This window comes from Bubalus bubalis, chromosome 12, assembly GCF_019923935.1.
Source record: "Bubalus bubalis isolate 160015118507 breed Murrah chromosome 12, NDDB_SH_1, whole genome shotgun sequence".
NCBI lineage: Eukaryota > Metazoa > Chordata > Mammalia > Artiodactyla > Bovidae > Bubalus > Bubalus bubalis.
The window spans coordinates 100,695,685-100,722,962 of NC_059168.1; the positions used below are offsets into that span (position 1 = coordinate 100,695,685).

General features: G+C 52.9%; 1 protein-coding gene and 1 long non-coding RNA gene across 2 annotated transcripts; both read left to right on the forward strand.

Moving 5' to 3' along the window:
• Positions 1–332: 332 nt before the first annotated feature.
• On the forward strand, positions 333–27,266 carry AIF1L (allograft inflammatory factor 1 like). The gene is made up of 6 exons (XM_025261863.3): positions 333–510; positions 738–799; positions 16,488–16,554; positions 19,010–19,051; positions 20,882–21,044; positions 24,485–27,266. The coding sequence occupies exons 1-6, from the start codon at positions 480–482 to the stop codon at positions 24,570–24,572; spliced, it is 453 nt and encodes a 150-aa protein (XP_025117648.1). The 5' UTR covers positions 333–479; the 3' UTR covers positions 24,573–27,266.
• Positions 21,051–22,008, forward strand: LOC123464784. The gene is made up of 2 exons (XR_006639840.1): positions 21,051–21,423; positions 21,510–22,008. It is a non-coding gene; the product is annotated as an uncharacterized LOC123464784 (long non-coding RNA).
• Positions 27,267–27,278: the final 12 nt, after the last annotated feature.

Below are 27,278 nucleotides of genomic sequence, written 5' to 3' on the forward strand. Positions count from 1 at the left end.
GCTGCGCAAAAGGCGAAAGGAGAGTTCAACTCTCGGCAACTAGGACCTGCATTAGATGGATCCTTAGAGTCATTCCACGAAGTGAGTACTAAGGTCGTCCCCGTCTGTTTAACGGGAAACCGCGGCTGGAGCGGTAACGGACTGGAAGAGGTCCCGGGGACGAAGCGAGAGGGAGGCGCTCCCGGGCGGCCCCCGCGCGGTGCATTTTCCGCGTCTTCCAGCAGAGGGGCCGGCCGGCGGGCTCGGCGTCCCGCATAATAGCCGCTTTGATGCCGGCGGCGGGGAGCAGAGGGGAGGGGAAGCGGGGCGGGCCGGGCGGGGGGGAGGGGGGAGGGGAGTGTCCCGCCGCCCGCGCCATCCCTCCGCCCCTCGGTCCCGCCGCCACACGCCGCGCGAGCTCGGACCAGGCGCCCGCCCCTCCTCCTCGTCCCTCGTTGGCGGCCGCGAAGCCCCGAGCCGGCGGGAGCCGGGTGCTCACCATGTCGGTCGCGTTCAGCAACAGGTTCCAAGGTAGGCATCGCGGTCCCCCCGCCGGCCCGCGCCCCTGCCCCGCCCCCTGGCCCGCCGGCCCGCGCCTCCGCCACCCCCCCGGCCCGCGCCCGGTGGCCCCCGCCCTCCACCTGTGCGCGCGGGGCGCTCGGTGGGGTCTGCGGCGCGCGGGGAGTGGGCGCGGGCCGAGGGCGCTCGGCCCGGAGAGAGACCCCCGGCTTCCCCGGCCGCCTCTTTGTCTCCTCCAGGAGGGAAAGCCTTCGGTTTGCTCAAAGCCCGGCAGGAGAGGAGGCTGGCCGAGATCAACCGGGTAAGCGAGCGCCGCTGCCTTCGCTTTTCCAGCTCCACGCTGCCGCCCAGGGCAGCTTGCCAGTCGCCCCCAAATATCCCAGCGCCCCGTGGGGTGGGTCCCACCTCCGTCTGCGAGGCTGTGCTGGCTGCAAAATCAACCCTCCCTCTCTCCTTCTCCCGGGCTTTCCCCAATTTCCTCCCTCCAGCCCTGTCTCCGCGCCTCCAGGTAGGTCCCCCTCCAGCCCCTCCACCTCCCTCTGGTCTCGGGTTGCAAGTTGTTTCTCTCAGACTAGGGAGGTGGGGCCCTCTCTGGAACTCTGATGCCAGCCCAGCTCACCCGCCCTGGCCGCCCCCACCCCCCTCCCCGGGCTGGCCTGGGATCTGGCGCAGGGACTTGGCACTGGAAGCCCCCCCCCCATGTCTGAGTTGTCCCCTGTTTTACAGCGGCGGAGGGAAGAGAGCCTCAGAGAGGTGAGGTAGCGGCCCAAGGTGGCACAGCAAGTCTGGGTCAGGCTGCTGTTAGGACCCCGGGCTCCAGACTCACAGGCCAGTGATCTCGCCCCCCAGAAAATGTTGGCCTCCTGGCTGGTCCCCCCACTCCCACAACTCCTTCTCACTCCAGCGCTTTTAGGAAAGGTTGCCTTAGATACTTGATGCTTTTCATCCTGATCCTGGTGGATTTCTATAAAGAAATCCTTCCGGCTCTTGCCAGACACACAATGGGACGTTTTAGGCCTTTGCTTAAAGACTACATTTAAGCTCTAGAAGAAAGGGAAAACTGTCACGGCCTGCTTGGATTGGTCAGAACTCGAAGGCAGCACCACAAGCCCTGGGTTCAGATCTGGTCTCCATCGTGTACCAGTTCTGCGGTCCCTAACGAGGACCTCTCCTCACAGAGCCTGGGTCCCCCGAAGGGCTCAGTAAGGGAAGGAATGTTTTGTGATTGGTCCAGCGCCTGGCCCGGCGGGAGAGAAGACCTCCATGGGTGATATTCGGGTGACTTCTTGAGGACGATGTCCCAGGTTTCTAACTGGTGGCAGAGTCATGCCCACTGAAACAAGGCTGGACATTTCCCCTGCTGGTTCCCTCAGGCTGCTGGGCATCCAAGATCCAAGTGTGGCTCAGAGTCCCAAGTGGACAGCGGTGAGGGTCCGTGGGGTCCTGGGGGGAGGCCGTGTGGAGGTGGGTCTAAGGGCTGCGGCACAAATGTAGCATTAACTCTCACCCGGGGCTTGCAGTCTGATTTCCATGGACTGTCTAGAACTAGGCAGCCTGCCTGGTTTCATTCCACTGGCTGTAGGAAACCCACGGAGGGCTCTGGAGACCCCAGGGTCCCACCAGGTTAAACTCTGGCCCCCTCATCATCATCCTACACCTGGCCTCTTGGTCCCGTCTTGAGTGCAGCTGGACGTCCGGACCTGGACGTCTGTCTGGCTGGGACTCTCAGGGGTCCAGGCTGCTGGGCTCCCTCCCAGGTCCCTCCACAGCTGGCCCAGCCTTGGTGTTGGCTGCTTTTGCCCTCTGGACGGGAGCCTGGAACCCTGACCTCATACAGCCCCCTGGGCCACTCAGCCGGCTGGGTTCCAAGCCAGTTGAATCCACCCACAGCCAGAGGACCCCGAGCCAGAGACAGCTGGAGATGGGAGAGAGGTGACTATAGTCCGACAGGCCAGCGGAGCTGAGAGTGTGCGGGACTTTCCATGCCAACCCTGCCCGTGGGGGATGGGGCGACTACGTGGGGTGGGGGTGAGGCTACAGGGCTGTTCTGGGAGGTGTGCTGACTTGGCTCAGAAAGGGGAGGGACTGTGGCTCTCAGGGGCCAGTCTGGACAGCACTGAGATTGGAGATGGTGAATGAGAGAGGGCTATGTCTAACCACCTCGGGACCCCAACGCCCAGAGAGGGCAAGCAGCCGGCCAAGGCTACACAGAAGCCAGTGGCAGAACTTCTGGTCTAATGTCCATTCCCTGCCTGGATGCTATTCTGAGATCCACTGTGTGAGCCCAGGCTGGGCTGCTGGGATCTAGGCTCTGGGCTCCCAAGGAAGGAGGCACCAGGATGAAACCAGAAGCTTGAGCTGTTCCCCACCGCAGCAGCAAGGTTGTCCCACCATAGTTGAGAGTCATGGGTGGAGGGGGGTGTTCACTGGCTCTGTGACCTTGGGCAAGCCTCTTGAGATAACGGTAATATGTTTGTTGTGATTTTTCAGCTGAGATAATCTATGTAGAGTACACAGGAGAGCTGCCTGCTGTCTTGATTGTTATCAGTGGTTTGTTTGGGACTACAAGGTGCAGGAGTGGAAACCGGGGGCAAGCTCTGAGATAGGCTGGCTGTTCAGCCTGAACCAGACCCCTTTGTCTGGCAGAATCTTATCTTCCCCTTCCTGAACTGGGAGCAGAGGTGCCTGCTCTGTTCCAGGTCCCTACAACGATCGTCACTAGAGATGATCAGACTGAAGCTCCTTGAACATGGGGAATCACTGTGTTTGAAGGTCTGAGTCGATTTCACACATGGCCATGGCCGCAGTGGAAGTTCCCTAGGGTGGATAGATTCTTACTGTTGTTCAGTCGCTCAGTTGTGTCTGACTGTTTATGACCCCATGGACGGCAGCACGCCAGGCTTCCCTGTCCTTCACTGTCTCCCAGAGTTTTGCTCAAACTCATGTCCCTTGAGCTATGATGCCATCCAGCAGTCTCATCCTCTGTCACCCCCTTCACCTCCTGCCCTCAGTCTTTCCCCCCATCAGGGTCTTTTCCACTGAGTCAGGGACCCATATTAGCAGCCCAGATTGCCTGCCTTTGGGGTGCAGCTTCATTGCTCCACTGAAGTGGGGCTTTTGGGGTGCTGGGCTGAGCAGCTGCCCGGTGGCCCTTTGAAAGCTGGAAGGCATGAAGGTCAGGGCTTCATGACTCACTGTATGTGTTTGGGCATCGCTGTGTCTGCTGCCTGGGGCAGAGCCCAGCCTGGCGACGCGCTCTGGGGGCTTCTCTGGGCCAACAGTTTCTCTGTGGCCTTTCTCCTCCCTGGGATGGGCCAGTTTCCAGAGGGCAGCAGGGTAGCTCAGTCTTGGCTATTGTTATTATAAGGGATTCAGGAGTCAAAAGAGAAGGAGACTTGGGTGGACCCAGAGGTCCTGGTGGAGCTGTATGAAAATGCACTTTTGGGGGGTTTCACTCTAGTTTTTGCTGTCATTTTCTGCGCACTTGGCATGTGCTGGGCAGCATGCCAGGCGTGCTTGGGACATTATCTCGTTGGATCCTCACTCCAACCCTGTGAGTGTCTGTTCCCATATTGCGTGAGGTGAGACTCAGAGGGCTGAATATACTACCTGGGTTTAAACAGCCACATGAGGCTTCCCAGGTGGCTCAGAGGGTAAAAAATCCGCCTGGAATGCAGGAGACTCAGGTTCAGTCCCTGGATTGGGAAGATCCCCTGGAGGAGGGAATGGCAATCCACTCCAGTATTCTTGCCTGAACAATCCCATGGACAGAGGAGCCTGGCAGGCGACAGTCCATGGGGTCGCACAGAGTCGGACACAGCTGAAGCGACTGAGCATGCACACGCACACAAGTAGCCGCACTTGACCCCAACCTTTCCTCTCAATCTCTGAGCTTGACTGGGGCTCCCTTGTGGGCATCCCCACGCTGTGTCTGTGTATGTCTGTGTGTGTGTATGTCTATGTGTGTGTCTGTCTGTGTGTATGTCTGTGTGTCTGTTTGTGTCTGTGTGTGTATATGTCTGTGTGTATTTATGTCTGTGTGTGTGTATCTGTGTGTGTCTGTGTATGTCTGTGTATGTGTGTCTCTGTGTGTGTCTGTGTGTGTGTATGTCTATGTGTGTGTCTGTCTCTGTGTGTGTATCTGTATGTGTCTGTGTGTGTGCGTATGTGTATGTCTCTGTGTGTGCCTGTGTGTGTGTGTTTGTATGTCTATGTGTGTGTCTGTGTGTATGTCTGTGTATGTGTGTCTCTGTGTGTATATCTGTGTGTGTCTGTGTGTGTGTATGTCTATGTGTGTGTCTCTGTCTCTGTGTGTCTCTGTGTGTGTTTGTGTGTGTGTGTCTGTGTATGTCTGTGTGTGTGCATGTGTCTGTATGTGTGTGCTTGCGCGTGCGCATTCTCTGCACCACTGGAGCCGGCAGGACCTCCTACCCCCCTACATAGCTGACATTCCCCGCACCCTGATGGCATGGCAGGTGACCCCGGGTCAGCCAGACCCGGCCTTATATGGCAACAGGACAGATTCTCTCCAGCTTCTTGCAGGAACCAAGGGAAGCTACGGGACTGGGCGGGTGCCCCTCAGAGTGTCCTCAGCCGTGGGACGGAGCAGGAGCCTGGAGGCTGGTGAGAGCTGTGGCTTGCACCAGCCGGAGGCTGGGAGGCTCATTTACAAAATAGCTTGCGTTGTGCTTTTGCTCCAGGCCTGGTGCTTAGCGCACCCCATCTCACTGACTCCTCTCAGTGCAACGCTGGATGAGGTGGATGCTCAGCAAGAGTCTGTAAACATCCTCGTGAGACAAGGATTACTCGACCACCCAGTTTAGAGATGAGAAAACAGAGGCTCAGCCAGGTGAAGTCACCTGCCCAAAGCCACCCAGCCAGGAAGTGACAGAGCCGGGATTCTGTCTCCTGACATTGCCCATGGCTCGGCCTGGCCCCTGTCCACCAGGTGGCTGGGGCCTCGCTATGACACAGGCGTCTCTTGCTTACGTGGATAAGGATCTCTGGCTGCCATCCCACCCTCTCAGCCCTCCAGGGTCGAATGAAGGGCACTCGGCATTCCCTCTAGCATTTTGGTGCCTGATGGTTAGTCAGAGCCCACATGCGACCTGCGCCAGGAACTGGGCACAGTGGGCCAGGTAGCTCTGCCCAGGGGGTGCTTCTCCCTGGCCCCTCCCCCAGCAGTGGGAGACCTCTGAGCCCTGACCTGGCACTGCACAGATATGTCTCTTGTCCTATGGACTGGCTACCCTGTCCCCTGCCCAGGTGAATGCCCAGCTGGCATCGCCGGGCACCCGTCTCTCTTGCTCTTCCTTAATATATTATAAGGGAGATGGTGATAAGCAACCACGTGAGCCTCTGAGGATTCAGTGTCCCTGCAGGTCCTGCCCCTCTCGACCTTAGAGTGGCCATGTCACGGGAAGCCGGAGATGGAATTTCTGCAGGGTCTGCTTCATTCGGGCAGTTGTTCGGGTGTTTTTCTCCAGCTGCCCCGTCTGTTGGCGAGCACACCGTGTCCGGATGAGGCCCCAGAGCCACTGTGGGGAATGTGAGCCTGTTCACATTCGCGGGTGCACATTACAGGCACCTGCTACACGCCAGGCCTCAGGCCGGGCATCTGTGACCTGGCCCTGGCCCTTTAAGAGCCTGTGGGCTGCGTCAGAGGCCACAGGGCCAGGCATGGTGCCACCTGTCCTTGGGGTTTTCTCCCAGGGCTTCAGCCACCAGCCCCTTGGATGGCCTCCAAGATGGTGATACCTGCCCGCCCTAAAATTCTGCTGCAGCTAATACATAAAGACACGCCTGGAGGGCTGGGAGCGAGCATCCGGGAGCAAGTGCTAGCGGTACCAGCCCAGAAAGGGAGTTACGTGGGGTCGGGGGGTGGGACAGGCAGATGGCGAGGATCGGGAGGCCAGGACACAGCATCCTGGGGCTGCCAACCCCTGCTGGTTCAAGAAACAGCCCCTTCTGGGCATGAGCTCTCAGGGGGTGAGGGGAGACTGGTGTGCATCAGAGAGTGTAGATGACCAAGAGAGGCAGCAGTGAGCCCATGCAGCTGCGGGCACCATCCCTGGGATCCTCCGTGGATGGCCCATTACTACCAGCTCAGCCTGGTATCCAAGGACAAAGCCAAGTTTGCCCTGGAGGAGGAGCGACCAGGGGTCAAGGCCTACCAGGAGGACTTGATGGCACAATGTGAGGTAGAGTCGTGGGTGGGCCTCTTCTCTGCCCTTCCGCCATACACAGTTGTCTCTTGGTGTGGCTCAAGTTTGGGTGATCCAAACACACAGTGATAGCTGCTGCTGCTGCTGCTAAGTCGCTTCAGTCGTGTCCAACCCTGTGCGACCCCAGAGATGGCAGCCCCTGCTGACCCTTAGTAAATATACTGGGCTTCCCTGGTGGCTCAGACAGTAAAGAATCCGCCAGCAATGCAGGAGACCCAGGTTCAATCCCTGGGTCAGAAAGAACCCTTGGAGAAGGGAATGGCAACCCATTCCAGTATTCTTACCTGGAGAATCCCATGGACGGAGGAGCCTGGGGGGGCCACAGTCCGTGAGGTTCACAGAGAATCAGACACGACTGAGTGACTAAGCATACACACAGTAAGTATACTGGAAGTGAGGATTTTTCTATACTGTTCATTCATTTCATCTTTATACCAACCCAGTGAGGAGGTTCTGGTATTATGGTTCCATTTCCCAGGTGAGGAAACTGAGGCCCAGAGTTGTAAAGCAAGTTGCCCTGGGCCACAGAGGTAGTAAGTGCTGGAACTGGGATTTGAGCCCAGGCAATCCAAGTCAAGCTCCCTTCCCCATCCCTCTGCTGAGCATGCCCTGCACTTGCTGGAGGAAAGATGGTTTGGTCAAGACCTTGCCCTCTGAGGCCTCAGTTTCTCCAGCTGTTGGCAAAGAGGACCTGCTGGATCTCTGAGGAGTCCCTTCTGGATTCTGTGACTGGGTTGATGTTGGAGCAGCTCTGCCACCTGTGGGGGTCTGGCCCGTGGGCAGTGACCTCCTGGCTTGTGGCTTCTTGTTTTCAACCCCAGGCTCTTTCCAGCTTGCATTTCCTGGTTCTTTGTTAGGAACTGATCAGGCCCCCAAGGGCTCTAGACTGTCTACTCTCAGAGCCCAGCGGGCCCCTGAACCCCTCATACCTGGATGCTCTGACAGCAGTTTCTGCAGCCTGAAAAACTGGTCTGTGGGGACAGTGGGTTGGAGTGGGGGCGGGGGATGGGACTAGAATGAAACGTCTGCACACACTCCCCTTCTCAACCCCCTAGAGGGCTATAGAGTGGTTCCCTGGCCTCTGGAATAACCTCTTTAGTAGCTGCCCAAGAGGAAATACTGCCCAAATCCCAGTATTGACCTTCTTTGCCCGGAAACCTGTGGCCAGGCCTTGTTAGGGGCAGGGAGGGAGCTGGGATTGGTGAAGGCAGATAGACCTTGAATTGTGAAAACACTGTGATCTTGAGTAAGCTGAGCAATCTCTCTGGACTTCCATTGTCTTATCTGGGAGATGAGGACACCCGGAGAAGGGAAAGGGCAACTACAACCGGCCTGAATTGGGGCAGGGGGTTTCCTTCCTAATCTGTTTAATAGTTGATGACGGTCTGGATGATGAGCTGGGGGTTATAAGTGGATTGAATGTATAGAAATGTTAAATGATAATAATGCAATAAATTGTTGTTTAGTAACTAAATCGTGCAACCCCACGAACTGCAGCATGCCAGGATAATAATAAATCGCTAACATAAATTTAACGTTTACCAAGTGCCAGGCACTGAGTTAAGCACTTTAGGTATATTTACCTACCTACGTAATACTCAGGACAAGCTTTTGAGGTAACTATTTTTCTCCTTCCCAGGTGGCACAGTGATAAAGAATTCGCCTGCCAAGCAGAAGACTTGGGTTCGACCCCTGGGTCGGTAGGATTCCCCAGAGAAGAGAATGGTACCCCACCCCAGTATTCTTGTCTGGAGAATCCTATGGACAGAGGAGCTTGGTGGGCTGCAGTCCTTAGGGTCGCAAAGAGTTAAACATGACTGAGTGACTGAGCATGCAGAGATGAGGAAACTGAGGCCCAGACAAATGAAGTTATTTCCCCACGGCACTCAGTGTGTTCAAACCTAGGCATTCTGACTCCAGCTTGCCCTCTTGTTTCTGTTTTTGGTGGTGGTGGTTTAGTCGCTCAATTGTGTCTGACTCTTTCGACCCCATGGACTATAGCCCTCCAGGCTCCTCTGTCCATGGAAATTCTCTAGGCAAGAATACTGGAGTGGGTTGCCATTTCTTCCTCCAGTTTCTTTCTTTGTTTTTCTTCAAACATCTAAGGTGACCTTCTAGTTCCATCTCCTCCGCCTGGGGGCCCAGAGCTAAGGCAGGGGCTGCTGGGGTCTGGAGAAGGCACCCGTCCAGTGGGCATGGCTGTGCCCTGAGGCTGGGCAAGGATGTAGGGGGAGGAGCCTGGAGGGGGGAAGCTGTGGGCTGTGCATGAGCAGGGACCAGGAATCCAAAGCTCTGAGGTGGGGTGGGAGCTGGCAGCCCAGCCAATAGAGCTCCTATTCCTGCCTCCCGCCTTTCTGCCTCCCCGCTCCCCGCCAAAGGCATGGTCCACACAGCTGCCCCAAGCCCGAGGTCAGCATGGGCTGCCCACCCACCCATAAACAGGTCAGCTGCTTCTCCCACCCATAGTTGCCCTATGGCTCAAGCATTTGTCACTGTTGCCACTGAGGGAAAATGTCATTCCAGTCTCAGTCCTCTCCAGCCTCTGTCATATGCATAAACATGCTTTTGCAAAGCTGCCTTTTCCATTTCAGGAGGGAGGGTGGAGAAAGTCTTCCTGGACTGAATGCAGTCCTCCCTACTCACTCACTGCTCACATTTACTGAGCACCTACTATATGCTGGGAATTGCCAGGTGCTAGGCATCCGTGGGGCAGAGACAGTAAACACATCCTCCTAGAACCTGTTACTAAGAACCTGCCTTCTCATAGCATTCTTCCAGCACCCACTGCCACTTCCTTCCTTCTACTCCTCACCTCTGCTCAGGGAGGGAACCCGAGCCTCTCTTGTGGAGTGTCATCCCAGCCCAGCCACTTGCCAGCTGTGCTGCCTTGATGTTGTTCAGTCGTAAAGTCATGTCCAACTCTTTGTGACCCCACAAACTGCAGCACTCGAGGCTTCCCTGTCCTCCACCGTCTCCCAGGGTTTGCGCGAACTCATGTCTATTGAGTCAATGCCATACACCCATCTCCTCCTCCGTCGCCCCCTTCTCCTCCTGCCCTCAATCTTCCCCAGCATCAGGGTCTTTTCCAATGAGTCAGCTTTTCGCATCAGGTGGCCAAAGTATTTCAGCTTCAGCATCAGTCCTTTCAATGAACACCCAGGACTGATCTCCTTTAGGATGGACTGGTTGGATCTCCTTGCAGTCCAAGGGACTCTCAAGGGTCTTCTTCAGCACCATAGTTCAAAAGCATCAGTTCTTCAGTGCTCAGCCTTCTTTATGGTCCAACTCTCACATCCATACATGACCACTGGAAAAACCATAGCTTTGACTAGATGGACCTTTGTTGGCAAAGTGGTGGCTCTGCTTATTAATACGCTGTCTAGGTTTCTCATAGCTGGAGAAGGGAGTGCAAACCACTGCAGCATTCTTGCCCAGAGAACCTCATGAACTGTATGAAAAGGTTACCTTGCTGAGAAAGTTGTTTATCCTCCCCGAGTCTCAGTTCATTGACCCTTCCTGCAAATATTGGCCCAAAAGTTCATTTAGGTTTTATTACAGGAAAACCACTTTTTGGCCAAGCCAGTATTGACTGAGCACCTACAGAGTAGAACCCAGCAGGGGCAGACAGCTAATGGACAACACCCTTAATAAGCAATTACACTGTAAATTGTGTTAAGGTGGAATGCAAGGTGTTATCTTAAGGTGGACAGGAAGTGGGGGCAGGGTGTCCAGGAGGCTGTGTGGCATTGAGAGGGTGACAGTTGAGTAAGAACCAGAAGGAGGTGACATGCAGCTGTGTGCGCTCCAGGCAGGGGACACAGCTGCCATCCCGCGGTGAGAGCGCACCTGGCATGGGGGAAGCAGAGAAAGGAGGCACCCACTCTGGGGGTGACAGCTGGGGAGTAGAGGGCAGAGTGAAATAGCATGTTAGGTGGTGATCAGTGCTAAGGAGGAAATTGGCAGATTCATTTTGATATTTGGCAAAACTAATACAATTATGTAAAGTTTAAAAATAAAATAAAATTAAAAAAAAAAAAAAAGAAATTGGCTTTATCAGCGAACAGACAATATAGTCTTGGACACCTAGGGCTCCCTGCTGAGAGCCGGGCCCAGGGTCAGGTCCAGAGAGGGGTGTGGCTATTAAGCACCCTGCCGTTCAGGCTGAGCTCTTGCATTTGTGTCTGATTTGTCTCCAAGCCCCAGGACGGAGTCCTACTCCCTTGAATGCCATCTGTCTGGAATCTGTAGAGGGGAAACCTTGAAACTCAGACTGGGTCTTGAACCCAGTCTTTTAACTAAGATCACACACTTGGTCTCAGGACTTAATGAAGCTCAGGTTCTCCATGTCTCATCACAGAAAGAATGAGAGACGAAGTGATAGGTAAGAAGTGGATTTACTTAGAAACACACTCCACAAACAGAGGGAGGGCCATCTCAGAGGGAGGGAGCTGCAGCAAGGTACGGGGTTGTCAGTTTTTATCAGATCAGATCAGATCAATCGCTCAGTCGTATCCGACTCTTTGCGAGCCCATGAATCGCAGCACGCCAGGCCTCCCTGTCCATCACCAACTCCCGGAGTTCACTCAGACTCACGTCCATCGAGTCAGTGATGCCATCCAGCCATCTCATCCTCTGTCGTCCCCTTTTCCTCTTGCCCCCAATCCCTCCCAGCATCAGAGTCTTTTCCAATGAGTCAACTCTTTGCATGAGGTGGCCAAAGTACTGGAGTTTCAGCTTCAGCATCATTCCTTCCAAAGAAATCCCAGGGCTGATCTCCTTCAGAATGGACTGGTTGGATCTCCTTGCAGTCCAAGGGACTCTCAAGAGTCTTTTCCAACACCACAGTTCAAAAGCATCAATTCTTCGGCACTCAGCCTTCTTCACAGTCCAACTCTCACATCCATACATGACCACAGGAAAAACCATAGCCTTGACTAGACGAACCTTTGTTGGCAAAGTAATGTCTCTGCTTTTGAATATGCTATCTAGGTTGGTCATAACTTTCCTTCCAAGGAGTAAGCGTTTTTTTAATTTCATGGCTGCAGTCACCATCTGTAGTGATTTTGGAACCCAGAAAAATAAAGTCTGACACTATTTCCACTGTTTCCCCATCTATTTCCCATGAAGTGATGGGACCGGATGCCATGATCTTCGTTTTCTGAATGTTGAGTTTTAAGCCAACTTTTTCACTCTCCACTTTCACTTTCATCAAGAGGCTTTTTAGTTCCTCTTCACTTTCTCCCATAAGGGTGGTGTCATCTGCATATCTGAGGTTATTGATATTTCTCCCAGCAATCTTGATTCCAGCTTGTGCTTCTTCCAGCCCAGCGTTTCTCATGATGTACTCTGCATATAAGTTAAATAAACAGGGTGACAATATACAGCCTTGACGAACTCCTTTTCCTATTTGGAACCAGTCTGTTGTTCCATGTCCAGTTCTAACTGTTGCTTCCTGACCTGCATACAAATTTCTCAAGAGGCAGATCAGGTGGTCTGGTATTCCCATCTCTTTCAGAATTGTCCACAGTTTATTGTGATCCACACAGTCAAAGGCTTTGGCATAGTCAATAAAGCAGAAACAGATGCTTTTCTGGAACTCTCTTGCTTTTTCCATGATCCAGCGGATGTTGGCAATTTGATCTCTGGTTCCTCTGCCTTTTCTAAAACCAGCTTGAACATCAGGAAGTTCACGGTTCACATATTGCTGAAGCCTGGCTTGGAGAATTTTGAGCATTACTTTACTAGCGTGTGAGATGAGTGCAATTGTGCCGTAGTTTGAGCATTCTTTGGCATTGCCTTTCTTTGGGATTGGAATGAAAACTGACCTTTTCCAGTCCTGTGGCCACTGCTGAGTTTTCCAAATTTGCTGGCATATTGAATGCAGCACTTTCACAGCATCATCTTTCAGGATTTGGAATAGCTCAACTGGAATTCCATCACCTCCACTAGCTTTGTTCGTAGTGATGCTTCCTAAGGCCCACTTGACTTCACATTCCAGGATATCTGGCTCTAGGTGAGTGATCACACCATCGTGATTATCTGTTTCGTGAAGATCTTTTTTGTACAGGTCTTCTGTGTATTCTTGCCATCTCTTCTTAATATCTTCTGCTTCTGTTAGGTCCATACCATTTCTGTCCTTTATCGAGCCCATCTTTGCATGAAATGTTCCTTTGGTATCTCTGATTTTCTTGAAGAGATCCCTAGTCTTTCCCATTCTATTGTTTTCCTCTATTTCTTTGCATTGATCGCTGAAGAAGGCTTTCAGCGATCAGTTTTTATAGAGCTGGTTAATTTCATAGGCTAATGAGCGGGAGGAGTATCTCAGCTATTTTGGGGAAGGGGTGGGGATTTCCAGGAATTGGGTCACCGCCCACTTTTTGACCTTTAAAGCTGAGGCCCCAGGTCTAGTGGAAGGCCACTCGGCCACCGTCTTGGAGCTATTTGGTTCTAATCAGTTTATGTTGTGTCCTCAGGCTGTGTCATTCTTTTAAAATCATCCCCTGCCCCCTTCCCTCCTGTTTCAGAGGTGGTCAACATATATTACAGACAGGCTCCAGGTTGGTGCAGGATTTCTGGTCAACCAGAAAGAACAGGGGAGTTCAGAGGGCCCCCAGGTCTCTCCCCAGAGGATCTCAGATGTTGGGCTTTGCGTGTGCTCTTGTGCTTCCCCAGGAAGGCTTTCTAGTTCCTAACATGACCAAGTGAAGAGGTCACAGGCACAATGTGGTGAGTAGCCCAAATGGATTCCACTTAAAAATTCAGAGATTGTTAAAAAAAAGAAAAAAAAAATTCAGAGATTGTGAACTTCCTACTTTTACGAAATATCCTTTTCTGAACTCATGGCAACCGTCAATGGTCATTGTTTAAAGACTCAACTTGGCAAAATAAAATCTTGGACGCCCTATATTCACACTTCCCCCTATTTTTTTTTTTTTTTAATGTTTCTGCTTTACCCCAAAGGCTGGGAACCCCTGACTGGTTTGTACCTCTGCCAGACAGATATGGCATCTGTGACCCCGGGAGGTGCCTGGTTGGCACAGGGTCACGGACAAGACTTAATTGTCCTGCTTTTGGTCAGAGAATGGGGGGGCGGGAGAGAAGACCTAGAGCTATGAGAGGAAGCCAAGAGGAAGGGATGGACAGACAGAGCCAGCCGACAGGAGGGCAGTCTCCCAGGCTGCAGGGGAAGGTTCCAGCTCAGCGGAGCCAAGTGCATGCAAGTCTGTGCATGGTGCATGGTAATGAGGCTCCGAGTGAGGCTACGGCTGAGCCAGCTGGACCCCATGGGCCCCAGGGCTGCCCTCCCCCTACTTAGCTGCTGGAACCACAGGCCCTGGGGTCCGATAGATGCGTGTTCCAAACCAACCTTGAGCTTTCACCTTGCCTGGGAACCTTGGACGTGTAATATATTGACCACCTTGGTCCTATTCTGACCTGCAAACTCGAGTAATGGTGGCTGTGAGAACTGAATGGGATCGCATAGTGTCTGCCGAAAGCCAGGGAGCAATCAGAGGCCCCCTGACCCAGCCAGAGAGGCCACATTGGCAGGGCGGTGAGGGGGGTGCCTCCTACTCTGTCAAAGGATTCTGAGTTAGTAGGGAGGAACTTGAACCCTCGAAGGGATCAGATGCTGCCCCACACAGAGTTGTACCTGTTGTTTACAGAGCAGGGACATTCGAGCCTGGCTAACTACCCGCAGAGGGTTGTCTCTACTGAGGGATAGGTGCCTGAGGAGGTGGGTACCTGTGTGCCCATTTTGCAGCTAGTAAGGAGGAGGCTGAGATCCAAACCCAGAGAGCTTTATCCTAACTAAGGTGCTTGTCATTCTCCCACTCTATGCTGCATTTACAAAGACTGGCTGGAGAGGTAGTGAGTTCCCTGTCCTAGGAGATGTGTAAGTATAGACTTGGTCATCATTTAGCGGGAAATGATGGCAGGAATTATCAGAAACAGGTTGCATGATTGACCCAGATAATTTTTTTTTCATTTAAAGATCATTTATTGAACTACAAGTATATATTTATATGGGATGTTCCAAAATTTTAAATTAGAATTTTGTAAGCTCCTCCAAATTAATTTGTAAGATGTATTTTTCAATAGTAGTTGGCCTAGTCATTACAGGAAAAACATTCAAGAGAATTGTAGAAACCCAAGTTCAGTATCATGATTACCTCTGGGAAAGGAGAGAAATTGGATTAGGGAAGAGCAGAGGGGAGCTTCAAACTGTGTATTAGTTAGGCCTAGATAATGTTTAACGTTTTACTTTATTTTAATGTTTTTGGCCACACTGCATGGCACGTGTTCGAACAGGGATGGAACCCGAGTCCTCTGCACTGGACGCGTGGAGTCTTAACCACTGGACTGCCAGGGAAGTCCTCTAACATCATGTTAAACAGAGACTTCCTGTAATTTTATGATAAGGACCTTGTTTTACCCTCCTCGGTCCCACCTGCTCTGATCCCTCAAAAACTGTTGAAATAATGGAAGGATGGAGTCACAGCCATGTCCATGTGGCTCAGTGAGAAAAGCAAGGTCCAGGGAAGTAGAGGGGAAATTCTGGTACCACGATGGGAGCACACCCTCTGCTTCCTCATCTGAATGCAGGTTCTAGGGCCACTTGAAGATGAGCAACAAGGGAGGTAAGACACAGGAGACCTGAGTTCGATCCCCGGGTCAGGAAGGTCCCCTGGAGAAGGCTACGACAACCCACTCCAGTATTCTTGTCTGGAGAATCTCATGGACAGAGGAGCCTGGAGGGCTACAGTCCACGGGGTCACAAAGAGTTGGACATGACTGGACAACTAACACTTTCAGTTTCAAGTAAGACACCTGCCACTGTGCCCAGCCTAGCAGGTGCTAATTGCTAGTTTTTGTTTTAAAGTTGGATGAATGCCTGCTCACTGCCCATTTTTAAGTGTTGGGACTAAAGATGCATGCTCTAAGTCAGACAGAACGGAGCTGAAGCTCTGGCTCTGTGAGCCTCAGTTTCCACATCTGTAAAATGGGAATAGTAATTATAGCTACCTCCTGGGCCTACCAGGAGATCCAGAGTGAACATGTGGGTAGGTGCTTCATTCTGGGACTGTTATGTAATCCCACTCCATCTCCCCTCAACCCCATCTGGTTCTGAAAGGGCTCAGTTGAGTTTCTCGAAGCTTCTGAGGGGAAGGCGGACCCTGTTTTACAGATGAGGACACAGGTGGGAGGGTAAATGACTTCTGGAGAGAGTAATAATATTAATAATATAATAGCTATTATTTATTGAACTGCCAAGATTCTTGTATATACTCTCCCTGGATTCACAGACAAGAAGAAGTTAATGATAGTTATACCCATTTGGCAGATAAAGCAAGAGATTCAAAGAGGGGTCAATTGGCTTAGGATCGCCTACTTAAGGAGTTCATGCTGGAACCACGCGACTTGCCTTTGCAGCTCACGGCTTTATGGAACTTGAGGCTGGGGTGCCCAGAGGGGCAGCCCAGGCCCCTGTGCCCCTACTTCAGAGGCTGACTGAAGGTGCTTTGTCTTCCAGAGCAGAACCGCTGGGCCTCACCCCCAGCTGCTAAACAAACTTCCTACCCACCGGCTGGACCGTGCAGGTCTGCCCCTGAGGGTTGACAGGAGGCCAGGATAAACCCCAAAGCCTCCCGCCCAGTCCAGCCAAGCCCAGCCACCTGGCAGGAGGGGCAGCACCGGGCAGGGGGCTGTGTGCTGGTGAGCTTTGCCTGCTGACCGCCTGCTCCCCGCTGTCCTCTTCCTCCGTAGGAGTTCCTCTGCGACCAAAAGTACAGTGATGAAGAGAACCTGCCGGAAAAGCTCGCAGCCTTTAAAGGTGAGCTGGGGCTGGCTGTCCCCCACCCCCAGGAGAGCTGGGTGGCCCCCCTTGCCCTCACACATAGCGTTCCTCACCCACGAGGCCAGGCTGCACCCCGGTTTCATCCAGAACACCCCACTTCCAGGCGGACTATGAGACAGGGTGCCCAGCCCCGGGGACACCCCTCGCCCGCAGGCCCCGGATCCACCCTGGCCCTCTCTCCCCTCCACTGCCCAGCGTGGCTCAGGTTGGCTCCTGCCTGCTGCTGCCCAGGCCCGCCCTGCTCGCTCCCGGGGCCCCAGGACACAATGGGCTCTTTGTCACCGCGCCTGCCTCCCCTCCTCCGCGGTGGAGCGTCTCGGGAGCCCCTGCGGAGAATGGACGTTTGTGTCGCCACAGTGGGGCAGGGGGCAGAGTTTCTGCCCATTGAATCCCCAGCAGCACAGGATGAAAAGAAAACAGGGCCCAGGAGCCCGCGCGGGGCGGGGGCGGCAGAAAGGTCCCTCTGTTCTGGGCCCTGGTGCTTGGTTCCCAGCCAGTGGCTCGAAAGGAGAGGAGCCGTGCACAGAAGGAGCCGGACAGACCCACCTTTGGTGCCCGGGAGACGCACTCCGGGTGTGGGAGCCCTGGGCGTGCTGGGGAACCACTCGAACTTGGCCTTGTGGGCATCCTCGCTGCTCCAGGGCAGAGAGCTGGCCAGTGCTCCTTGGACTGCTTACAGCTCAGCCGTCCTTAAGGCAGGACACCAATGGCTGAACATGTGCTGACCACTGACCTTGTGCTCAGGGTTGCAGATCTCCCTGCCTCAGCCCAATCCAAGCCATGAGGAGATGGTGCAGATGAAGAAACTCAGGCTCACAGAGGTGGTGTCATTTGCCTGGGGTCACACAGCTTACTACTGGCAGAGTTGGGTCTTGAACCCGTATTGGTCTTACTCCAAAGCCTCTGCTCTTAACCATTACACAGTTGGTGCTTTTTACATCATAAAGAAAGAAAAAAGGAAGGAAGAAGGAAAAGAAGTAGAAGACAGACACTCCCGCCCTGGCAGGTCCTTCTGCCCCTCCCCTCCCTGTGCCAACGCAGAGCGGCCGGTCTCTTTCCTTCTCCCTGAATACCAACAGGGTCACTCTTCAGAGGTGGCTCTGAGAGGAGGGATAGAAGTCCCAGGGGGGTCCACGCTCCTGGTCCTCATTGGGATGTAGGATGGGGTCCATCCTGGGACCACAGGAAGATACCTAGGAAGTGAAGGGAATGTGGAAGTTTTAAATCACTCACTCATTTTATCTCCGAATGAGCCCTACTAGGCACCAGGCCATTTGGGACCTGAGGGCACAAGGAACACACACAGGGTGGCCACCTGCCCAAAGGAGCCCATGTCCTAGTGGGGGAAGGGTGGTGAAGAGAGAGCAAGGGAGTAGAAAGTGTGTCAGATGATAGCAGGTGCTTTGTGGGGGTGACGGGGCCCAGTTAGAAAGGTGGGGGCCCCTGAAAGCAAGAGGAAAGGCCCTGAGAATTCCTGGAGGGACATTCCAGGCAGAGGGGTGGCAAGGCTAAAGCAGAAAAAGGTGGGAGATGGGCCAGGAGCCATAACATGCTGCTGGGGGGAGCAGGGTGGGATGGGGGGATTGAAGGGGAGAGGGAGGTCTGGAGTCTGGAAGGCAGATGCTTGTGAAGGTCACAGGGCCTTGCAGGTCACTGGGAGGATCTTGGCTGTCTCATGCTGGCTGTTCGGTGCAGAAGACACCCCGAAGGTTCCACCCTCCTGTGGCAGGGGCGATCTGCTCAAGGCCACAGGACTTCCCTGCACACACTGCCTTGTCAGGAGATGCCAGGCTCATTCCTCTGACCCCTTGATCCCGGAGGTCGAACTCCAAGTCTGTAGTGAGGTTTGCGAGGAGTGTCTGGGGACCCCTGGGCACTATACGTGCCACCTTGCGGTCAAGGGCAGGTGCATGGGCATTTGTCCCAAAAGAGCATCAGGTTCTCAGTGAGGCCCATGAGCCCCCCACAAAAGATCAGAACTGTGGGGACTTCTTAGCTTGGAGGTTCTCTCACCCAGCTGCACATCTGAATCACCTGAGATGCTCTGAAAACCCACCAATTCCGGCCCCCAAGATCTGCTTCCCAAATCCTGCAGATCCACCTCCCTGGGGCTGGGTATTTATTTCAGTCTCTTCACAGATGGTTGGGATGTGGCCAGCCCGCACTGCTGGGGGTCTGGGGGAAAGCAGCTGCCCATCTTGGCAGAGGGTCAGAGTGGACCCTGGGCAGCTTTCTCCACCTCACCTGCTGTCAAAAGGTGCATCGGGGTGAGCCCTTTCTCCAGAGACAACAGCTGAGATGACAGGACTTGCATCGAGCCCCCCACGTGGGGTGAGGAGGCTGGTGTGGGCCCCCTGAAGACCCAGCCAGTTACCCCCCAGGGGAGTCACTGGGGCCCTGCTAATGCCAGTTTTTGCTCTGTGATTTCCAGAGAAGTACATGGAGTTTGACCTGAACAATGAGGGCGAGATTGGTAAGTGAGACCCCAGGGGTGCTGGGCCGGGGGAGGGGAGGCAGTTTGATGGGTCAGGGGTGGCAGGTCAGAGAGTCCTCCTGCCTCACCAGCCTGGGGTTTCCCAGTGGACCCTCCTTCCAGCATTTCTCCTCCTCCTCTGTCTTCTCTCGTTTTTCTCCTTTTTTGAATATTTGTATCCTGTTTTCTTTAAAAATGAAATGTGAAAGTGTTCGTCATTCAGTCATGTCCGACTCTTTGCGGCCCCATGGACTGTAGCCTGCCAAGCTCCTTTGTCCATGGGATTCCCAGACAAGAATACTGGAGTGGGTTGCCATTCCCTTCTGCAGGGGATCTTCCCCACCCAGGGATTGAAGCCGGGTCTCCTGCATTGCAGGCAGATTCTTTACCATCTGAACCGCCAAGGAAGCCTCTTTAAAAATAGGGCGTTACTAAAATTAATACATCATCACTATAAAATGGTTTGGAAATCACCACAAAGCACAGCGACAAAATACATCACCACAACCCCACCTCCCAGAAATAGCTTCCTTCCATTCTTTGTGCTAATCACAAGCAGTTTTATACTGCTTTAGAACCTTTTTTTAAAAAATAATATATTGTTTGTATTTTGACACATGATTCATTTTTTTGAAATATAATTAATGGCTGCATAATATTCCATTGTGGGAATGGACTATAATTTATTCACCCAACACCTTAGCATTGCCCTTTCAGACAATGTCTGGTTTTAAGTCTTACTGATAATCCCATGAAGGACGTCTTTGTACGTGAATCTCTGTTCACACTGCTGATTATTTCTTTAGAGTATATCTCAGGAATTAGGCATTCTGGGTTAAAGGCTTTTGAAGCATCTTGCCAAATTGCCATCCGGAAAGGTCTTGCCAATTTAGTTTGGCCCACAGTGTGTGGGGGAACAGTTCACTCCTTCCTGTAGATCGTTGTCCAGCTTTCATTGAAATGTCCTGGACATCCTGGCACCTCGGTCTGACATCAGTGCGGCCCACCCTGCCTCTCCGGGGAGCTGGTGCGCCACTCCCCCGGCCCTAAAATTGGCCCCTGCCCTACCCCCACTCCGCTGTTTGCTGACCCATTGTTCATGGAACAATCCAAAGGAAATTGCCTCAGATCTTGGGAGCCAGGAGGTCAGAGGCAGCAGCTCCTCGGGGTGCCTCCCTTGTTTTTCTTGAATTTGGTTCATCTTGCTCTGTGGGCTGTTCTGGGCCCCGTCTCCCTTCCAGCAAAGTGGAGCCTGGGACTGTGGGATGGAAGAGGCAGGTTGGGGAGAAGCTGGCAGCCAGCACCCGGGAAAGCAATTTCTGATGCTGATGCGTGGGTCAGGCCGACTCTCTGATCCCACTTCGCTGGACTCAATTTCCCGGGTGGCTGGAGCAGTGGACTCATGGTCACCCAAACCTCAGGCAGCAGCAGAGAGAAAACAGAATGAAGAGAAGTTGTGTGTCAGGGGCGTCCTGTGCATCCTCACTCCACATAATCCCATAGACTATTTGATCACTGATGGCAGGAGGTTCAGAGAGGTTAAGGAGTTTGCCCCACATCCCACAGCCAAGAATAGCAGAGCTGGATTCCAACCCAAGTCTACCTGACTTTAGAAGCCCACGTGCCTAACCCCTAGTCCATACTGCCTCTGAGGAGGGCAGGGAGGGTGTGATGGGCTTATTCTTCCGAGAGGAGAAAAGTCATTGCCTGCAGTCTCCAGGGAGGGGCCATCCTGCTGGGCTTCTTCTGGGCATGGGGTGCCGCCTGGGAGCTTCCCAACTCGGCCCAGCAGCCTTTCCCCACTTAACAGATCTGCTTCTCCTCCGGCAGATCTGATGTCTTTGAAGAGGATGATGGAGAAGCTTGGGGTCCCCAAGACCCACCTGGAGATGAAGAAGATGATCTCGGAGGTGACAGGTGGGGTCAGCGACACCATCTCCTACCGAGACTTCGTGAACATGATGCTGGGGAAGCGGTCGGCGGTCCTTAAGCTGTGAGTACCTCCTGCCTCTCCTGGGGTCTCTGGAGGCAGAGTCACCATGTGTGAAGAGGTTCCTGGCTCGGGCACCTGAGCCAGTCCCTGGCCAGGAGGTAATTCATTTCTCTGACTTACTGGGCAAGATTCTTAACTTCGCTGAACCTGGTGTCTCTCATCTATCAAATGGTCCCGTTAATAAGTACCTTGCTGGCAAAATGAGCCCATAGCAGAACCTAGCAAAATCAGTGCTCCCTGAGTGGCCGCGGTGATGGTGATGACGATGACGATAACTGCATAGCTGAGACCTGACCCTCAGCTTCCTCCTTTGTAAAATGACTCTACTACCCCACAGACTGTTGTGAGCATCATGTAGAGCCAAAAACCAGCTCAAAAGGTAGGTAGTGTTCAATCTTGATGCTGTTTCATTTTTTTTTTTTTTTCAATTCTGCTTCTTTAAAAACAAAATTTCTTTGGCTACAGTGGATCTTGGTTGCGGCACAAGAGTCCTTTGCTGCTTCTCTAGTTGTGGCATGCAGGCTTCATCGCACCACGGCATGTGGCTCTTAGTTCCCCGACCAGGGACTGAACCTATATCCCCTATCCTGGAAGATAGATTCTTAACCATTGGACCACCAGAGAAGTTCCTCTTGATGCTACTTCTTGCTACTGAAATGACTTTGGGAGTATTACTTTCGGCCCCTGAGCCTCAGTTCCTTCACCTGTAAGAGATGATCATGTGTATCTCGCATGAAGTGTTGTCCTGAGGGTTAATGAGATAATACGTATGAGGAGTCAAGTCCAGCACCTGGCTGATGGCAAGCACCTAGTGTGTGGTAACCAAAATCCCAGTTTGCATGTACTTCCCCACTGGAGAGCAGCAGAGAAATTCCTTGGAGAGTCCCAGAGTATTTGTTCAGACTGTAAAGGACACTTGCTTGGATTTTATAAGATTAATTAAAAAAACAATGGAAACAGTTGATGGATGATATTGTGTAAGTTTCAGGTTTATAGCAAAGTGATTCAGTTATACGTGTGTGTGCGTGCATGCATGCATGCTAAGTCACTTCAGTTGTGTCGCTTTGGAACCCTGTGGACTGTGGCCCACCAGGCTCCTCTGACCATGGGATTCTCCAGGCAAGAACACTGGGGTGGGTTGCTGTGCCCCCCTCCAGGGGATCTTCCCGACTCAAGGATTGAACCCACATCTCTTGGGTCTGCTGCATTGGCAGGCGGTTTCTTTACCACTAGTGCCATCTTGGAAGCCCAGTATGCATGTATTTCTTTTCAGATTCTTTTCCATTAGGGGTTATTATGAAATATTGAATATAGTTCTCTATGCTATACAGTAAATCCTTGTTGTTTATCTGTTTTATATACAGTGGTGTGTTTGTGTAAGATTAACTTCAAATGTACCAATGTAAAATATACCTGTTTCATTTTACAAAGAGTGAAGCTGACTGACCTGCTCACGAGCCCATGGGTTCAGGCTGGTCAGAGCGTTTAGTGTGGGGCAGGATGATCAGGAGGTGTGGTAGGAAGACCATACAGGTGAGATAACACCACAGCTGAGAGGCTAGGTGGTAGCAATAGGAGTGATGATGCCATTAAAATGACACCTAAGAGTCAGTGGATATTTACTCTGTATTGGGCCCCAGTCTGCATGTTGACTCCTTAGATTTGTCATTTATGAATTCAGTAAATATTTATTGAGCACCACTTCTGTGCCAGGAATTATGCTTGGTGCTGGGGACCCATGAATTGCTTACATTCTAATGACAGGAGACAGACAAACACAAAGCAAAACCCAAACACCAGGTTGCAATTGGGCCGCACACAGAAAAATAAAGTGAGCAAGAGGAATAGAAAGAGGCGGGGTAGTGGACGGGGAGGATCTCAGTGAGGTGACATTTGACCAGAGCCCCGCGTGAGGGGGATGTGAAGAGATGAGGTGGGGGAAGCTGCACGTGCAAAGGCCCTGTGGCATAGCCGTGCTTTGATGCTCAAGGAACAGCACAGAGGCCCGTGTGCCTCGAGGACACTGAGTGAAGGATGAGTCTTCAGAGATGGGCAGGGGCCAGATGATGTGGGGCCTTGTAGTTCACGGTTGATTTAGCATTATTTGTTTATTTATTTTTGGCTGTGCTGGGTCTTCGTTGCTGCCTGCAGGCTTTCTCTAGCTGCAGTGAGCAGGGGCTACTCTTCGTTGCAGCGTGCAGGCTTCTCATTGCAGTGGCTTCTCTTGGTGCAGAGCAGAGGCTCGAGGCACGCAGGCTCAGGAGTTGCATGGGCTCCAGAGCACGGGCTCAGTGGTTGTGGAGCCCAGGCATAGTAGCCCTGTGGCATGTGGAATCTTCCCAGACCCGGGAATGAAGTCGTGTTCCCCGGCATTGGCAGGTGGATTCTCATCCACTGCACCACTAGGGAAGTCCCAAGGAGCTGACTTTTAAAAGGTCTCTCCGACTGCAGTGGAGGAAGAGTGGCAGCAGGCAGGTCATTAGGAGGCTCATGCACTTGTGCAAGTAAGAAATGAAGTGCTCAGCCTGGAGGGGCTGAAGTGCAGGTGGGCAGGAGCTGTTGGAGTCGGGAGTGATCTTGGAGTTAGAGCTGGCAGGGGTGCTTCCAGGTTTAAAGGAAAACAAGGAGTCTGATGGCTGTAAGGTCTGGGTTCTGAGTGATGGTGCAGTTTGCTTTGAGAGAAGAGCAGGGGGCAGGTGGGAATTGAGCTCAGTTTTGATGTATTGACTTGGAAGTGCCCCTAGACACACAAGGGGAGAGGTTGAGGAGGGAGCTTGCTGTGCAGGTCTGGTGCTCAGACAGAGGCCCTTTGTGGACGATCGAACTTTGGATGGGATTCAAAGCCAGGGGGCTGAAGGAGCCTACCCAGGGAGGGAGGGAGACCAGAGGGAGGAGAACACTGTCGCTTGGAACAGCTCCAGGATGTAAGCGCTTTTGGCATCATCACATTTAGTTGGAAACACTGAGCATGTGTTGAGTGTCTTGCTTGTGGCACCAGTTGGGAAGGAGTAGGGCTGGGATTCCTTCCTGAGGCTATACCTTGAACCCCCACCCTCTGCTCCCTGGACTTTACTGTCAGAGCAGTGGGAGATTTTTGAAGATCTGGGTTTCAAGCAGAACCACAGCACAGACTAGCCCTGCCTCCTCCAGGCAGCGTGGTCGGGGGAGGCACATGACCCAGAAGTCTGAGGTCTGGAATCTCATTCTGTCTGTGTGGCTCTGAGTCACATGGCCCCTTGGCACCTCAGTGTTCTCTGTAAAATGGGACCATCTGCCTGCAGAGGCTTCTGGGAAAATCCCCCTGGAGAGAGGATGCAAAGGCATTCTGTGGTGGACCCTGCAGATGTGAGGGCCGGGATGATCTTTCCCTGGACGAGGAAAAGAGTTCTAATCCTGTTTTGTGTTGTTTTCTTTTTCTTTTCTCATCACTTCCAAACCAGAGTCATGATGTTTGAAGGAAAAGCCAACGAGGGCAGCCCCAAGCCAGTTGGGCCCCCTCCAGAGAGAGACATCGCCAGCCTGCCCTAAGGAGCCCTGCCTGGACCTCCTCGCCCTCCCCACTCTCTTCCTCCCTCCTGATCTCACCCTTCGTGACTCGCTGTGACCTCTTATTCGTTTTGTTTGGTCGTCGTGTGTTTGTTTTATCAGCAGAATCAGTGATCTCTTTGTATAGCACAAATGATCTGCCTTAAATGGGCCCTGGGTTGGGGAGTCCAGATCGCCTCCCTCTCTTTTTCCTTGCGTCTCCCCTCCCTGTGCAGAAGGGCTCACATTAAACCAAAAACCAGACGGAACAGGGCCAGGACAGGGAGACCAGAGCCTGTGATTCCCGCACTTGAAACTGGCACTCTTTGCCTTCCAGGTCTCTGAGCTGAGTCCTGGCATCCTGGCCTGGCCCTGGTGAAGACCTCAGCCCACTTTCAGAAGACCCTGGAGTTGGGATAAGGCTGTAAGGTCTCGTTAGGGTTTCCTCAGACAGGGATCTTGGGTGTGCTAGGATGTGGCCACGCAGTGTCCCACCTCCCCGGCTGGTCTCCCCCAGCCCACGCCTTGTCTTATTCTCCGTGAGGTGACAGAAGGAGACGAGGAGAGGGGCTTGGCAATGTGAGCCCTTCCAGAAGGTTCTAGAGGAATCCTCTAATCTTGCCCCCGGCCACACCTTTACAGGCAGCTCAGAAAGAGGCTGCAGCACCCCCTGACCCTTGCTGGGGCTTCAGAGGTAGAGGGGATCCTGGGGCCTTGGGGAGGGGTTCAGCTCAGTCTAGTCCCACCTTTCAGGGAGGATGTTGAGGGCGATAGGGTAGGAGGGCGAGGACTTTAGTGCTCATGGCAAAGAGAGGCAGCACACCACTGTTAAGCCAGGAGCTGAGAAATAGGTTGCCTAATCTGCTTGAAACCTGACTCTGCTTCCCCATTTGCCTTCACACCTTCCTTACACCATTCATTCATTCGTTCTTCATTCATTCACTCAGCCACTCAACAGATATTTATTGACAACCTGTTACAAGCTTTAAGCCCCCACCCCCACCCCACTTTGTCTTGACATGTCTGTGCCCACTGTCTCTCTGATTCATCGCTCTGTTTCCAAATCACTCAAAACCTTGAGCCTGGGAATTGGATCAGGGTCACCTGTGTTTTTTATTGCGGACTCGAGTTTTAGAGCCCTGAGCCACCCTGTGGGTTAGCTGGGGCAGGCCTCTCAGTTCACAGCTGACAAAACTGTGGTGACCCACAGGGATTAAGTGCCTTGTCCAAGGTCAGGGGTTTATCTGGAGATGGGGGATCTGGACTGGGGCCTGGGCCTTCAGATACCCCCTGCCCCTGCCTCATCTCTGCTCTGGGCTGGCCTCAGTCAGTGATGAAAACAAGGGAAGGGACAGGGAGGGGCAGTCTCCTAGGTCAACCCTCGGGGAGGGCCCTGGGCCAGGATTCACCCTTCCTAGTGCCTCTGAGTCAGGATCAGCGGGACCCCCAGCCTTGACCCCACCTGTATTCTGTAGTCCCTTCTCCTGCCCACTCAGGACTTAGAGGCACTCATCCATTGCACATGTTTATAAGTACCTGTTACCAGCCAGTACTGAAAAGGACAGACTCGTGGAATTTAGAGTCTAGTGGGGAATTCAGACCCTGGTGATGAATGTTGGGAAAGAGGAAGCTATGAGGTGACTGCATTGCAATCCTGGGGGCCTAACTGGGCCCAAGACTGGGCAAGAGTCCTGCAGAAGACTTTGAAAAACCTCAAGTGGGAAGGTCTGGGGGCTGTTGGAGGCTGGAGCCAGTATGAGCTCCCTGTGGCTCCTCTGACCCGTAATCAAGGACCCAAGGAGCTGACTTGACGACAATTTTTGAGGAAGTGGAGCAGGTAGGGGGTGGGGAAATGGCCAGGTTGGATTAATCCACTGGTCTTGACCAGTTCAGGAACAAGATTATTCAGCCATGACTGGCTGATCTTCAATCTAAGGAAGTACTTCAAATGCATAAGCCTAGTTGAAGTTTAAACCCCAGCAAAACATTCCTCCCTGTAAATGTAAAATCTCACCCCCACATCTCCTCCCCTGCTCCCCCACTACCCCTGAGATCTTTAGCTGAGAAAGTGTCTGTCTCCTCCCCTTCCCACTGCCTCTCCTTTCTGGGACAGGCTGAGACGTTTGAGCAAAGAAATGCCTTCCTTGACCATTCATCATAGTGTATCTGTACCTCACTCAGACAGGAGGGCAGAACCATCTAGGCTTAGTGCAGTGGCTACACACTTTACAAGATTACAGGAAGCCTCTTTAAGGGAGGAGAGCAAGTGGGTGTGTTCTCAGCTTTTCGAAAGAGCAGGAAAGTGTTCTCTCATTGGATGGGGAGTGTCCTGGGAAACCCCACCGGTTCCTTCATCATTTCTTGGAATTCAGCTCCTGAAGGGAGAGGGTCTCAAGAGTGGTTCCTGGAAAGGGAGGTCTGCATGTATTTCCGACTGTGGTTATTAGCTATAGGACTCTTACTTCTTTGGCTAAGGGCTCAGCTTCTTAGATGTTCAGCTGCCTTCTTTCTGAAAGACCAAATCTAACTAATGTAACCAGCAACTTGGGGACTGCCAAGTATGGCGTTGTCCCTGCCATTCAAAAGGAAGGGGTGTGTCGGGCAAGTTCAGGGGATGCAGTATGTGTGTGTGTGCATGTGAGTGTGTGTGATACTGGATATCATCTCTACAGACTGGAAATAAAACAAACTTATCAATGTCTTGACTGG

What these genes read in the sequence shown, in the direction of transcription:
- AIF1L (XM_025261863.3), top strand. Translation starts at nt 480, where the DNA reads ATGTCGGTCGCGTTCAGCAACAGGTTCCAAG. An exon ending in GTTCAGCAACAGGTTCCAAG is followed by an intron (nt 511 to 737) that starts GTAGGCATCGCG and finishes TGTCTCCTCCAG; the next exon opens with GAGGGAAAGCCTTCGGTTTG. An exon ending in CGGTCGGCGGTCCTTAAGCT is followed by an intron (nt 21,045 to 24,484) that starts GTGAGTACCTCC and finishes CTTCCAAACCAG; the next exon opens with AGTCATGATGTTTGAAGGAA.